This window comes from Hyalella azteca, unplaced genomic scaffold (assembly GCF_000764305.2).
Source record: "Hyalella azteca isolate HAZT.00-mixed unplaced genomic scaffold, Hazt_2.0.2 contig5528, whole genome shotgun sequence".
Lineage (NCBI taxonomy): Eukaryota > Metazoa > Arthropoda > Malacostraca > Amphipoda > Hyalellidae > Hyalella > Hyalella azteca.
In genome coordinates this window covers 296,246-312,220 of record NW_025935716.1, presented here as the reverse complement: position 1 = coordinate 312,220, position 15,975 = coordinate 296,246, and the positions used below count along the sequence as shown (strand labels likewise).

The 15,975-nt window shown below is 41.1% G+C and overlaps 1 protein-coding gene across 1 annotated transcript in view; it reads left to right on the top strand.

Annotated features, from left to right (window-relative positions):
* Window positions 1-15,975, top strand: part of LOC108682039 (titin) — a 182,954-nt gene that overhangs the window by 77,021 nt on the left and 89,958 nt on the right. Inside the window, exons 49-55 of the mRNA XM_047880517.1 lie at window positions 5,239-5,316; window positions 8,085-8,242; window positions 9,587-9,716; window positions 10,135-11,136; window positions 11,873-11,953; window positions 12,415-15,054; window positions 15,271-15,708. Coding sequence (XP_047736473.1) covers window positions 5,239-5,316; window positions 8,085-8,242; window positions 9,587-9,716; window positions 10,135-11,136; window positions 11,873-11,953; window positions 12,415-15,054; window positions 15,271-15,708 — 4,527 coding nt within the window. The remainder of the gene's footprint in view (window positions 1-5,238; window positions 5,317-8,084; window positions 8,243-9,586; window positions 9,717-10,134; window positions 11,137-11,872; window positions 11,954-12,414; window positions 15,055-15,270; window positions 15,709-15,975) is intronic.

Below are 15,975 nucleotides of genomic sequence, written 5' to 3'. Positions count from 1 at the left end.
TAACTATTCTGTACTATTTTTAGCGCATTTCCTCATTTATGGAAAAATGCACTATTGTGCTCGCCATGTCCATCCGCCTGTCCGTCTGTCTGCCCGTCCGTGACTTCACGTTTTTGTCGACGAGAATATGCGCTCTCTGTCACTCACTGCAGTGAGTACCGAGTTATATTTTTAACTTCGTTTCGTGCACATTAGAGGTTCTCGAACGCAATTTTTGATATTAAATAAGTTTCGCACTGCATAAGGAAACTATATTTTAGTTCCTATATCATATAACAAAAGGTTCAGGTCATGTCAGATCTTCACGTATGAATTTTAAGTTCGTATTTTATGTTTGACACCATTATTTTTCTGCATTGTTTTCTGGCAAGTTTGTAAACCCCTTAATTTTAATTTGTCGAATTAGTAGCGTTTTAGATCGTTTTTACGGCTTCATTAATATGTGCGCGACGAAATTTCTATGTATATATAAAATTTGTGATGTAATTTTGTCGTATGGACAAAATTTGTGATGTAATTTAATGATAAATCCGATGCATTTCTTCATAGAATGAATTTACGATTGGTTTCATACATATTTTTTTACAATTCCAATTTATGATTTAAGAAGCATTACGCATTTTCGTTACTTGGTATTTCTTGCTTCGACCTATACTGAACATTGTTTTTGCAATATATTGTCGTTAATTCAAGACAGTTGTTCATAAAATCCCGCTAATGATAATTTTTTTCTGTAGTGATCTCTTTTTGACTTGAATTTTAGTGGTCCATGTCTTCCCCTCCAGGGAGTTCTCACAAGCCCCCACGAGGGCAGGCGCCGTTATTCACGGAGCCGCTGCAGACGCAGCGCGTAAGTCACGCGTGCTCGGCCGTGCTAGAGGCACGCGTCACGGGACACCCGCCCCCAAAGGTGATTTGGTTCCAGGGTGGAAAGGAGCTGCCAAACTCACCTGACTTCCGGCAGGAGTACGACGAGACCAGCGGGCGCTTGCGCCTCATCATAACGGAAGTTTTCGTTGACGACCAAGGGCCCTACCGAGCGCTGGCAGTGAACGACTTTGGGAAAGACGAGACGACCGCATTCGTTGGACTCGATGATCTTGAATTTTTGGATAAAAATGAGCTGCGTCAGGCTCCTCGCATCACAGAACCGCTGAAAGCTAACATTATCACGGCGCACTCCGCCGTAGATATGACCGCAAAGTTTGAAGCCTTTCCTCCCCCAACAATTAAGTGGTATAAGAAGGGCAAAGAAATCAAACCCTCCGTTGAGTTCAATATTGAACACCAAGCAAACTCTACAACGCTGCACATTGAAGAGGTTTTTGAAGATGATTCCGGAGAATATGAAGTTAGGATTTTCAATGATGCAGGAGAAGCAAGGACGGCGGCTTCACTTGTCGTCCTCAGTGAGTATCTGCAAGTATGTTTTTACTGCATTAAATTTTATCGAAATGAATCACTACTTCTTTCAAAGAATTATGGATAAATGTGAGTTGAACTTATCTCCTCGTTTGGATACAATTACTCTCTGAAGAGAGTCACCTTTAAATGTTAAACCTGTAAGTGGTCTTATTTTTTGGAATAATCTATAAATATTCTAAATATTATACAAAAAATGCATTTAGAACACCCAAGTATGAAAACTGACGATCGAAATGTATAACATGTGACATGGGTTCAACAGAAAAAAAATTTTTGGAGCCCTGGCTCACGAGATCATTACTTAAAACACTGAAAAAGGTCAAAATAACACCAAAAATATATCATCAAATTTTATTTTTCTCATTTCCTCAGTTTTTACTGAAAATGTAAGATTCTAATGATTACTCCGAAATTCAGTTAACTTGTGATTTTAGGGCTCCGAATTATTAGGGATGCTGAATTCATTCTGTAAATAATTATCTTGACGTTCTAGCGAGATTGTTGCTTCCGTTTCAGAAGCGGAAGAGAAAGTGGTAATGGCGCCTCCTGAATTCAGCAAGGCGTTGGCGCCTCAGATTGTGCCTGAAGGTGAAGTCGTCATTTTTGACGTGGAGGTCCATGCTGTACCTGAAGCCTTTTTCTCCTGGTACAAACATGGTATCAAGATCACCGATGATGAAGAACTCGAGGTCTCAATTACGTCGCATGAAAACAAATCCCGTTTGGTTATCGGCGAAGTTTTTGAAGACGACAGCGGCGACTACAGCGTCACCGCAGAGAACGAAGTTGGGCGCGCCTCTTCAACAGCTACACTCCTGGTAGAGGGAGATGGTGCTACAGATGCGGTAGCCCCAACATTTACCTCGTTGCTCAGCCCCCTACAGATCATGGACGGACAACAGGCACGCTTCGCTTGTCAGGTTGTAGGTACTCCGACTCCTCAGATATCTTGGTTCCATGAGGGTCGGCCCATTGGCCACCACAAGGAAGTAAAGGTCCTTCAGAGTCAAGATGGACGTGTCGGTCTCGTCATCAATGAAGTGTTCCCCGAAGATGCAGGGGAATACACTTGCGTGGCGCGGAACAAGGCTGGCGAGAGCAGATGTACCGCCACGCTCACGGTTGAAGGTTTGTATCGAGTATATTTTGAAGTTGTTCTGTGTAATAATGCATTTCCTATGTACTGAATTTTTTTTTACTAATTGGTATTTTTCACCAATTTTTGTGATATTTTTTCATAAAAATCCGCGTTATTCAATCACATACCATAAATTCGACAATTAATTATTTTTCATATTCATGTTTATATCGTTTAATCTCGAATTTTATTTATATCGAATTGTGAATAACATTTCAATCTATTCCTCGTTTTCTACACATTTAATTTAAAAATGATCGAACGCAAAAAAATATACAAGGCGTTTAACAGACAATTATATATGTTTAAATTTTACTTTTCCCTTATAACAGAGTACGAATATACTCCAGACTCGGAGGTCTCTACTCTAGTCTCCCCTTCTGAGAAAGTCACTCAACCTGCCTCCGTCGCGTCTGAGGAAGACGCGCTGGAGACAGAAAGGGGAAGTAGTAGCGACTCTGATTTCTCTGAGATCGGCTCCTCGCCTGAGTTCATCGAAAGCTTACCAGCGCAGGTCGAAGTCACTGAAGGCCAACCGACAAGGTTAATATTAATATAATAATAATAATATTTCAAAAAATAATGCCAAGGCATCAATAGACTTGAAATAAATGTACTTCATGGCAAACGAATTATTTTATAAGATATTGTCAATTACCTTCTTATGTGCGTTGTCTGGCAGCTATGAAGCTTGTTGAGCTGCAAGTTTATGCTTATTGTGATTGAAAATGAAAAGGGATGAGGATAGTTATCCGTTCGTTTCAAGACATGATGCATATTTTCTCCGGTTTTGTATTTGCTTGCCAATTTCACCTTATTAAGCTTGTCACCTTATATTTACGGTTAATATCACAATAATGCACGAACTCCAGACCATCGTTAGATCATATATTTTATCTACATATTAATCGCAGAATGTGAATCAGTGGTAATAAAAAATTTCATAATATAATTGTGAAATTAATTTTTTTTTTACTCTACTATGAAGATTTTTTGCTGCAACATAATTGTCAAGCCTGTAATATTCATGCAATGAGCTTAGCATCAAATCTGTCTGATTACAGTCTTCTTGTGTTAACCAAACGTGCAACATGCCTTCTATTATTGTTTGAAAAACCAGCTGGTTTACACTGTGAAACGATCAACTGAAGTTCTCTCAATTTTACATCCTAGACTGCTGACGAAGGTAATAGGCTACCCTCGGCCAAGCGTAACCTGGCTTGTAGATGGCATGACAGTGAGGGTAAGCGAGGGACTATCCCTCGAGCATTACGAGGATGGCACGGTGTCCCTGAGTCTGCCCGCGGCAGCAGCGGTGCAGTCCGGTCAATACACGTGCGAGGCGCAGAACAGGAACGGAGTCGCGACCTGTTCTACGAACCTGGTCGTGGTGCCTTCAGGTATGACCTGCTCCTTCTGTCCTGTTTAGAGATAATTAATTTTACGCTCTTAATTCCAATTTGTTATTTAGAAAATTTTTGAATTAGAACATTTCTGAGCTGTGTAGGCAGAAGTCTTATGGCAAAATTTTAAATTTAGTTGACATTTAGTTCCACCGAAGCTCCTGGGAAATAATGCCTAAAAATGAATCAAACGAGTGAGTTTTGAGCTGATGAGTCGAAGAAGACAAATTAATGTCATTTTATTTAAGGAGTCTTGGAAATTTTTTGATGAAAATAAGTACATGCTTTGATGTATGTTAAATTTAGTATTTTAGAAGCCATGCAAAGTTCTGGAAACCAATATAAAATGGCAATCTGATGCATTACTCAAAAAAATTGTCGACGGCTCAAATTGATAAATTTGATAACTGAGCCTGAAAAGTGAAAGAAAGTCGAACATGTGGATAATTAATTCGAAATTTAGTCTATTTGGTAGTTAAAATAGGCGATTGACAAACCCATCACAAGTTTGTCGTGACCAAACCACAATGTGAATTCCACTTCACGTAATCTCTAAGCATTTCAGTGGTGTTTAAACTTAAGTCAAATGATCCTAGAATTTGGTGATTCCGCTTTGTGCGAATAGGGAAAAAATTTAAATTAATTAGTGGAATTTTTAGATATTTTACGTGTATTCTTTTAAAACAGTTGGAATTTAATTAAATACCGTAGTCTTGATGTAGAACTGCTTAGTTGGAATAATATCCATTCAAAATTACTTATTCAAATTGTAATGTCACGTAACAAATGAATTTCGCCGCCTGAATCAGAGATAGATTTTATCCGGTTAAATTCGGCTTTTCATCTCAAAGAAACGAATTTTTAAAATAGTTCTGCATGAGAAGTGAATTATAATAGACATTAAAATAATTTCTAGTTCCTGAAGACTAATCTAAACATATGTTGAACTTTTTCTTAATTATTATGGATGACCTATAATTCACCATCTTCCTTCCACAGAACGTTCATGGTGGTATCTGCGGTTCTTCTTACGCTGTCCATTTGCGTGTAATCTTGAATCTGCCCTAATACGTTTTTCTCGGCCTTTTTTCTCCATTCATTTCATCACATCATTTCATTCTCATGGGGACTTAGGTGATGGTAGCTTTATATCTGGAGTAAAACCAGAAACAGGACATAATATGACATATATACTAGGGTTAGCATGCCTAACTTGAATCAAATTCTATTGGATTCGCCATATGAATGAGTATTTACGTGACGTTTTTGCAGAACATTCTGAGGGCACCGCGTCCTATCGCAAACCTGAGTGGGTGACTCGCATGGAGGAGTTAAAGACCGCCATGCAAGGTAGGACGAGAGAAATTCCTGTTTTGGGTGCATCCTTAACAGCTCAAACCCCTGTCGTGTCTGAGTCTAACCCTCTGCCAGAACAACAACTGCAGAGACACGCAGCAGCTGTCCCTTTGAATATGGTGAATAAATACACTGGTGTGAAAAAACGCATTGCCCAAATGCTTGGTGTGCACGGCTTGAAAAACACTCCATGTGTGTCTCGTTCTCTCTGTGCTGGTCTCAACGCTTTGCCAACTTCGGTGAGTTCATGCACTTCTTCTGAAAGCCTTGCTGTCGTGTCTTCGATTTCGCAAGACTCATTGAATGCTGCTAGATATTCACAATCTGAAATCGATTTCTCCGAGTTTGGTAGTCGGACTACGATGGTCGGGAGTAACGGAACCTCCAATGCGACAGGCTCGCAGACTGACAAGACCGGCCTCGCGTCCAGCTCCGTTTCACTGGGAGATCTTTCAATGGGATCAGATTCAGTTTTTGTATCCGAAACAGAGACCATTAGTGATATGAGTCGGATGAATGATCAGCTCTTCCAAAATACGCTCATGAATTCCACTTACTGCGCAGATGTTATTAAAGGCGGTCCCCTGAGCCCTGGCATGAAGCATGTCCATTTCCATCCTGATGGAGGCAGCACCAAAAATGATGTACACCATAACTTTGCGCAAACGGTTCTGACTGATTATCTCAGCTCTCATCGTAACTCTATTTCTAAATTCATCGAATCTTTGAGTAACGAATCGTCTCCTGACCACGACCGACCGCCCTATGAAGTTGGGAATGAGAACATCAAGTCCGTCATGCCCTTAACATTAAGCGCTTCCTCTTCTTCCCTTTCTGACAAGGTTGTCGGTGAAAAGGAACCAGTTCTTCCACAAGATAGAACATTATGTTCTGAACCTGATAAAGACGAGGTGAGCAAAAGACTAGAAGTGAAGAATGATATCGAATTGAAGTGCGAACTTGTCTCACCGCCAAAAAATGAGGAAGAACATTATTCCGACGTTAGCATAGATGAAAGCGTAGAAACAAGTTTTCCACATGCTTTCAATAGTAATCTGTCGACGCCTCCAAAAGTTCGCCCCAGCAATTCTGCCCGTTCTCATCAAACTTTTATTTCGAAATGTCACATATTATTTTCAACCGACGGACCGCGATCGGAATCCTGTGGAGCTTCACCTATTACCACCCCCATTTTGAATCGGAAATTGAAAAGCCAAGGTAACTTCTCCAAAATTCCAAAACTAATCATGCGAGCTCTTTCTGACAAAGCCGACAACATCAAAACCACCCAAATGAATCATCGCTCAGTCAGCGAACCATGTACTCCCTTGATGTCGCCAGAATGCGAGAGAAGAATGTCAAAAATTCCTGTAAGACAAAGTTCCTTCTCCAATGACGGTTTTAGCAAGGGAATTGAAAACCTTAAAAGTGATCGGAATAAAGTTAGTCGTTCAGTTTCTAGTCCATGTCGTAAACTCCGAGCTTCATCTGAAGAAAAATCGCCGTCACCTATCAAGCGATCATCAACTCTTTCTCCTATCAAGACCATCAAAGAAAGAGGATCTGCGGCATTCAGTTTACCGTCAACGCCAACTTTCAGGAGACGCGGGAACGTAGCGCCATCATCAACCTTTGAATGTAGGCAGGCCATAACTAATACATTGCGCTCTTCAACTCAACCGTCATCTCCTGCTTGCAGACGAAAAACAAATCTCAACAGAAGCCCATCTGCGCTGTCCAGTATGTCACGTTCATCTGCCGCAGGCTCTCCTCAAAAAGCCTCTAGTCCTATCCGTTCTATTCCTTCATCCAAGTCGATTCCGAAAACAAATGTCCAGACTGCAGCAAAATCTTTTTCTCCCGTTCCCAATGATGCCGACTTGAATTCTCAATTAACGCATTCTGAGAACCATCCCAAGGGGGTGCCATCAACTTCGGAAAACTGCCACTCAACAAAATGTTCTTCGCCGTCTACTCCAAATTCCCAGCATGAGTCAGTGCCAAAGTTTGAGATGGAAGTGGAAATTGAAATTGAAGATGAAAGTGTAGCTGATACCACTAAAGAATTTCCAGGTAACAACATTACAAATCAAGACAAGGAGTTGCTAACTGACTTCTTACCGAAGAATCAGTGCGATGTGCCTGTTAATGTTGCCATCAGCGTGAATTCTAATTTCTCCAGAGAATCAACTCCTGTGTCAGGTTCTTCACGGGGAGCATCTCCTCTTGGCATGAAGTCAATGGTAAAGCATTCCAGTACTTATACTTGGCACCCTTCGGTCCCTAATGCTAAGCTGTCGGACGTCGCATACCACAGTTCCAGTTCCATCTCTACCCAGGCCTCAGAGTGTTTATCTCCCAAGGAAAGAAGTAAAGGTTCGACAAGACCCGCATTTATGCCATCAACTTCGATTTTGGAGATTCTTAACACCGATGTCTACTATCGAAAAGAGCCTAAACAACTCATCGAAACGCTGATTGCAACTCCGTTCTTTGATGATAAATACATCCTTTCAGTTCGAAGAAAATCTTCGTGTAATATGGGGCTTCCGAGAGCTGACAGTTTGGAAGAGTTTCTTACGCTAGAGAGCGAATGCATGGTCGGGAGGAAGTAAAGGTATGTTCTGTTTTGAGTCTTGCTTTTTGAGTGTCGCTTTAACTTTTTGGCTTTTTGTATATAGCATTAGTAAGTGGATATTATCATGACAATACCCCAATGATTTCAATAATCAATGTTTGATAATTTTGTTGTTGTGTTTCAGCGGAGCACATCGAGCCCCAGTTCGTACAAGAACTGGTAGACGGCAGAATTAAGGAAATGGATAGTCACGTTTTCACAGTCACATTCGTTGGTAACCCTAAGCCAGAAATTACATGGTATCATGACAATCTTCTCATTCATCAACTACAATCTTATCAAGTGAGTATGAAATGATCATTTATTAAACCACGTTGATCAAATTATGTTGGTGCCAGATGTAAGTGATAATTCTGATTTCTCGTAAGCATTTTCGTGGTTAAGTCTACAAATTTGCTGTGCAAAGATGCATTAATTGTATGAGAACTTCAATTACAGCATTGAAGACTATGACTTGTATATTAGAAAATAAGGCTTCATAAAATCAGGCCAAAACATCAATAAACTTGGAATAAATGTACTTCATGTCTATCGAATTATTTTTATAAAATCTTGTCAATTATCTACGTGACAGCATAATTATTTGCCTCTTCTTAGATAACTTATGATATCACATTATGACATCTAGCTAAGTGCATTAAAAATATGTTGCTATTCGCCAGCTCGAATGACAATTAATGTAGCTAGTCGCTCAGAATAATATGAAAATACGACATACCTTTCTTAAAGTGCGCTAACAAGAACAGCACCACGTTTGGGCAGCTTTCTAACTCGGTACGAGTATGACTCGGCTCGGCCTACCCTTTTCATACTCTCAGGCGACTATAGAGTCGGATCGGTGCTTCTGATATGATTTTGATTGGGTGGCCAAGCAGACCCGGAATAACTTTGCGCCGAGTGTAGTGATTATTCGGCCGAAGCCTAGGCGGTTCTCTAATTATGTTAGGGAAGGATCCACACATAAAAATGAATAAAAATTAAATTAATTGATGGTTGATTTTGATTATGTCAGCCTGTGAAGAGTAGATAAGTGCTTGAAGGAACCTACTGCAATTCATGCTAGCCCACTGTAATGTGGGGTTGCGGTATTTTCATGCTTTTCTGTGAGACTTGCTTCCTCAATTTTAATTCAGCAAAAATATTTAAGTGCTCTTAGATAATAACTTAGGTATCGAATAAACATTAAGCGAAGAATCATCCAATATGTACTGAAATGAACATCTATTTATGGACATAAATTCTCCAATAAGAAGATGCCTTCTTAAATTAAGCCCTTACTTTAAAGTCGTACATACATTTTCTATGGAAGAATACAAGGTGTTACTCTAAAGCTACTCTTAAGATGCCTCCTTAAATTAAGCCCTTACTTTAAAGTCGTACATAAATTTTCTATGGAAGAACACAAGGTGGGACTATAAAGCTACTCTAAAGATGCCTCCTTAAATTAAGCCCTTATTTTAAAGTCGTACATAAATTTTCTATGGAAGAACACAAGGTGTTACTCTAAAGCCACTCTAAATATGCCTCCTTTAATTAAGTCCTTACTTTAAAGTCGTACATAAATTTTCTATGGAAGAATACAAGGTGAGACTCTAAAGCCACAATTTGGACCTTGTCTCTGCTCAGATGCGTGTGCGCGGCGACAAAGCCTTCCTGACGCTGGTGGAGGCGTCGCCTAAGCACAGGGGCGAGTACGTGTGTCGTGCTGTCAACTCAGCTGGGGAGGCCTATACCAAAGCTACACTCGAAGTCGTTGGTGAGTATAATTACTTATTAAAAGTATCGACGCGGCTGCTGATGCTTCGTTATTATGATTTGTTTTCCGCATATTTCTTTGCTTCTTATAGCATTCATTATTCTCTTCATGATGCATTTTGCTTCTTATTAGTTAAACATATATTTTCGCATGCATTAAAGCTAATAGAAAAGAAAACAGTCTGTGTAGTTCGTGAAATTTCGTATTGTGAAGTACTGCCTTCGTGGTTGTGCATTGCCAGATTGTATTGTAACTGGTGCTGTAGACTTGTGAAAATTTTAAATTCTTAATTTTATATTGCTAATGTTTCCATGTACCATTGTACCATCTCTTCAAGTAGTGTCGCTGTTTTGAGACTGTTTTCTTTCCTAACTGTCTCTATACCCATAGTTGAGACTTCATTTTTTTCGCTCTGCAGAATTAACATACGAAGAGAAATTAACTATTGCAAATGAGCGCTATGCTGCCCTCAATATCCAGCACGCAGCGCAACATATGAAGGTCAAAGAGCGCGAGCGAAGCGAGAAAGAGAAGCATGCACACAAAGAAGCTATGCTAAGGATGAAGGAAGAGAGGCAGAAAGCTAACATTGAAAAAGAGAAAGAGCTTGAAGAAGCAAAACTCAACACGTGGAAGCCTCAACGTCGTGTGTCAGAGGCACCTCCACTTAAGGAGGTGGAACCACTGACACCAAAAGAATACCGCATCGACCAAGTTTACACCAACTGGAAAGCACCTATCGCTATCGAAGAAACGTATCCCGAAATCGAGCCTGAGGAATTTTCACCGAGTCAAATTCCCGGTGTGAAATGTTTCGTTCGAGTCTCCGACACATCAATCAGAGGAGAAGAAGTGGTCAAAGAAATTGCGCCTAAGTTCTTTGAGGATGAGCAAGTCATAATCGAGTTGGCCCGGGTTCACACTTTATTGAGGAACAGCGTCCGTGTCAACGAGATTTGGTCTCTTTTCCGTGCTGGGGAATTTCCAGCTCTGCAGCAGCCAAGCATTCAGACAGCGCTCGTCAAGATATGCGAGTACATTGGTCACCAGAGGAATGTTTCGCTAGTCCTAGCCGAAGAAACGAAATTGCAGTCACAGCAACACCCAGTAGGCTTGAAAGCCTTTTTGCGCATGTTGAAACATGCTAGTAACGTGCGCCAAGACATTCTCTTCAAAGAAGTAATTCCTAGAGAGATGGGCAAGTGGTCGACCACTACTCAGGAGCTTGAGAAAGTATCCCAGATGCTTAACCAAGGCATAGAAACGGAAGAAATCATTGCCTTCTGCGTAGCTGGACAACTTCCTCAACTCAAGAAGCCGGAGACCCAGCAGCCGCTCGTGAATATTGTTGAGAAACAAGGACACTCGGTGATGGTGGCTCAGGTCCTCGTCGAAGAGGCTTATAGAGATGCCAAAGAAGGTGGGTGGCTTCTAGCAAAAAAAAAAAATTAATGCTAAACAAAACACAGTACAAACTCGTGAAATAGATTGACTTGAAAAAAGAAGTTCACTTTCCCGAAGTCTGGATTTTAAACATTTTTAGATTCACTCGGCATGTAAAGTATAATTGCTGTAGAGATTCGAAAAATTTCATGTTACTCAGTTTGGACTCTCAAGAAAATTAGGGCCATTTTAATTCTTGCAATTCTACTATAGTTTGTTTATTGGTTTTGTGGCTAATAAAATATTATTTGCTCAGCTTAATGCAGGACTTTGCCGCCCGGATGCTCGCCTTTACTTTTTAGTCGCGCTTCTGGAAATTTTCTGAGTTTTTCTATGTCAACTCACTATGTCTTTCTTTCAGGATACGAATTTAAATTGTTTGATTTCGTGCAATGTAGTTTAGAATATGAACCTTTGTTTGGTATATAGTGTTTTAGATTTTTGCTTATATTCAGTCCCATCCCCAATGACCATATAAGAATCGGCATATCGAACTATGTAGTGGCTTTCGAGGTTTATCGCTCCGAGTTGATATTCATGAAGTGTGCTCTAGGTGTGCTAGAGATTTTAAAGTTGATTGTGGGGTGGGTTTCTGAAATCTTTAGTGCTTTACCCCGCGGTTTGGCTCATTTGTCCAGCCCGAAATGATTGTAGTTTCCTTCGCTGCTATTGAGATCTATGCTTATTCTTCTGGATATGTCGTGGCTTCTCAGACCGCGTGTTGGCTGAACATGCATGGCAGGTCTTCCACGAGGAGGAGCTGGCACACGCCGCCATTTCTCAGGTTGAAAAAGGTAAGGACCACTCATCAAATCTACTCAATGAAGCTATTTCTGTTTGGGACTTCATTTTATTTACAGTGCTAGTAATCCTTGGAGATTGATTATTATTATTATTATTATTATTCCACGAAGAGATTGTCGTGGCGTCTCGTTCGGATCGAACTTCGAGGGCACGATAGCATTCTTCGTTCATTATCTGGACTTACTATTTTAGATACAGAAGTTACTATGATCCTGAAATTGAGATTAATAGCAGTGGTTGTTGCTATTCATTATCTATTGAAGTGGATTATTATTTACTTTTTTAGAACATTCTGTTCATATTTTGATGCCTCGTTGTGTTTCCGTCCTCCGTCTTAGTATAAGTTCGCCACAGCACCTTCAACTTTGCACCAAATTAAATCCATCATTTGACGTAGATTTCACATAAAATTCTGGTTGATTCTTGACCTTAATTTGATGCTCACCGACAGAGACTCATGTGCTAGACTATGAGACGAAGGAATCGGAGGTTGAGAGTCAAGGTACACAAGAAAGACTCGAGCCTCTACCATACCGAACACAACCTCTCTCGCCAGCCAAACCACTACAAACTATAACTTCCCAAGAACCTACTTTCACAGCGCCGGAAATCACTGAGACACTCCAAACCTTTGTTGAAACAGATGACTCTACCATAACTTCAGAGCACCCTCTGACAGAAACGACTGAGTTCCCCTTGTCCTCGAAACCTAAAATTAAGAAACGGGTAGTGAAAAGAGTGATACGCCCCAAAGAACTAAAAGACAGAGATACCCGACTCGCAGGCGATCAGCATTTTATCAGCGGCGACACTGACCAAATTCATGAAACGCATGAGCCAATCTTGTATTCTGATGTTTATTCTGAGCAATTCGACCACACACAACTTGAAATTGGGGAAAATGTTGACTCGTATGCCATGCAGAAAACAAGGGACTTAGACGACTCAAATATCATGTCCAATTATGTGCGTGAAGAAACTGATCAAATTGAAAGAGAAATGCCCTCCCAGCCCTTTACTGAAGTGACTGATTACACAGAACTAAATTTGAACACTGACGTTGACGTTTCTATTGAGCAAACCAAAGACTTGTCTGATTCTGATGCCATTACCATTGGAAAAGATGAAATCGGTCTGGACCAACTACCAACCAAGCATCCCAAAACTTTATTAGAAAAACGCCCTCAACCCCAAAAGACAACATTCTCTCAAGCAGCCGTTTCTTTGAAACCTATCAAACGTGAATCTCGACAACCTGAGCAATCACAGTACACTGAACAGGTCCAATTGAAACCAACAGCCAAAAAGACTCTGAGGGAAGACAAACCTCCCGAGAAAGTTCAGTTGCGACCTGTTATCACAGAAGACACTAACACAACTACTGTGGCACAAAGAAAAATTGAATCTATATCTAAAATTTCTACACCCGAACCCATTCCAGAAACTGCGCAGGTGGCATTAAGCTCTCCCATACCAGAAGAACTACTTGTTGATGTTCCTGCAGAAAGTGATGTAGTTCCTGACGAACAGATAGAACCGGAAGAAACTCCATTCGCTGATAACATTGTTACTCAAGTCACGGAACAAGTATCGGCACCTGGTTCTCCTAGCACCAAGAAAAGAATTATTAAGAAAAGAATAATTGTTAAAAAGAAACCTGATGCTGAACCTGAGCAGATGAAATTTAGAGCTCCCAAACAGCGCGACTTGAAGCCAGACGAGGAACCTGAAGTAGTTACACTAAAGCCGTTCACAAAACCCTCACAAGATGTTCCAAAGCCTCACACTGTTCAGCCAGTGGAAGAAAAACCACTTGGACTAAAGAGCATCACAATACCGGAACGAGAAGATGTAAACTTGGAATATCGCAACTTGGATTTAGTTTCTACTGTGAAGGAAGAGGCCCCACAAGATATCTACAGAGCTCCTGTACAGCCTGAAGAACAAGAACTTCCAGCTTCCGAAGAACCAAAAGCTACTAAGCTAATTGGTCTTAAAAAGGTAGTCGAAGAAAAAACTGAACCGGAGCCGTTGAAGTTTAAAATCAAGCAGCGGCCAAAGGAGCCTGAGCAGGTGCCCGAAGAAGTTCATTTGAAACCGATCCCTGAGAAGGAACCACTAATTGAAGAAAAATTACTTGCGGAAATTCGTCCAATTGAAATACCAGATAGAGTTGAACCTATTCCTGAAGCTGATGCTCCTGAAAAGAAGACGAGAAGAGTCATTAAACAAAAGAAGGAAGCAGAACAAGAAAAGGTGGAACTTAAACCAATAACGAAACCGACAAGAGACGAAAAAACAAAAGATGAAGAAAAAATATTGAAACCGCTCAAAAAGATCGAACCGCTGCAGCCCGCAGTGGATGACGTGGAGTTGAAGCCACCGAAGAGGCTTCCGAAACAAGATGAGATCTCGGAAGAAGTTAAATTAAAGCCCTTCAAAAAGAAAGAAATTCCAAAACCTGAGGAACAGCCCAAACCTCTTCAGCTGAAGCCAGTTCAGAGAACTCCTAAGCCGGAACCTGAACCGGAAGAAGTCAAGCTAAAGCCAGTTCAGAAAACTACTAAGTCGGAACCTGAACCGGAAGAAGTTAAACTTAGGCCAGTTCAGACAACTCCAAAACCAGAGCCAGAACCGGAAGAAGTCAAGCTAAAGCCAGTTCAGAGAACTCCTGAGCCAGAACCTGAACCGGAAGAAGTCAAGCTAAAGCCAGTTCAGAGAACTCCTAAGCCAGAACCTGAACCGGAAGAAGTAAAACTGAAACCTGTTAAGAGAACTCCCAAGCCGGAACCTGAACCAGAAGAAGTAAAACTGAAACCAGTTAAGAGAACTCCTAAGCCAGAACCTGAGCCGGAAGAAGTCAAGCTAAAGCCAGTTCAAAGAACTCCAAAGCCAGAACCTGAACCAGAAGAAGTTAGGCTAAAGCCAGTTCAGAGAACTCCAAAGCCGGAACCTGAACCGGAAGAAGTAAAACTGAAACCAGTTCAGAGAACTCCTAAGCCGGAACCTGAGCCGGAAGAAGTAAAGCTAAAGCCAGTTCAGAAAACTCCAAAGCCGGTACCTGAACCGGAAGAAGTCAAGCTAAAGCCAGTTCAGAGAACTCCGAAGCCGGAACCTGAACCGGAAGAAGTAAAACTGAAACCAGTTCAGAGAACTCCTAAGCCGGAACCTGAACCGGAAGAAGTCAAGCTAAAGCCAGTTAAAAGAATTCCAAAGCCGGAACCTGAACCGGAAGAAGTCAAGCTGAAGCCAGTTCAGAGAACTCCTAAGCCAGAACCTGAGCCGGAAGAAGTCAAGCTAAAACCAGTTCAGAAAACTCCAAAGCCGGAACCTGAACCGGAAGAATTCAAGCTGAAGCCAGTTCAGAGAACTCCAAAGCCAGAACCTGAACCGGAAGAAATCAAGCTGAAGCCAGTTCAGAGAACTCCTAAGCCAGAACCTGAACCGGAAAAAGTCCAGCTAGTACCAACTCAGCGGCCGGTGGAAGCACAGCCAGAACCTGAAAAGATCAAACTGAAGCCGGTTCCAAAGCCTTCTCAGTCAGAGCAGGCTCCTGAAGAAGTAAAACTAAAACCAGTGCCCCAAGTCCCCGAGCCAGAACTTGGAGAAATGCCCGTTAAACCCAAACCAACTACCAAAACAAAATCGCCACAACCTGAACCAACACCTGAATTAGTCACGTTAGAACCAGTAACGAAACCCACCCAGCCAGAACCACAACCGCTGGCACCTGCTCTCATCACAGGTAAGACCGTGAACACGAAACCCAAAGAGGATATAGACGCACTACAAGAAGGAAAAGTCTCTACTTTTTTGAACAACTTTCATTTCAATTGAACCGCAATTACTTTGCCTACATTTTCAGAATAGCTATATGCATGTCGCTGCGATATTCCTCAATGAATGAATTTTTAAAAACTTTTTTACGATGTTCGTAACTAACTGTAAATAATGTGACAGGATTTACGAATTTGAATGGCTGGAGAAGTTAACTTACGCAAAAATGCATCTA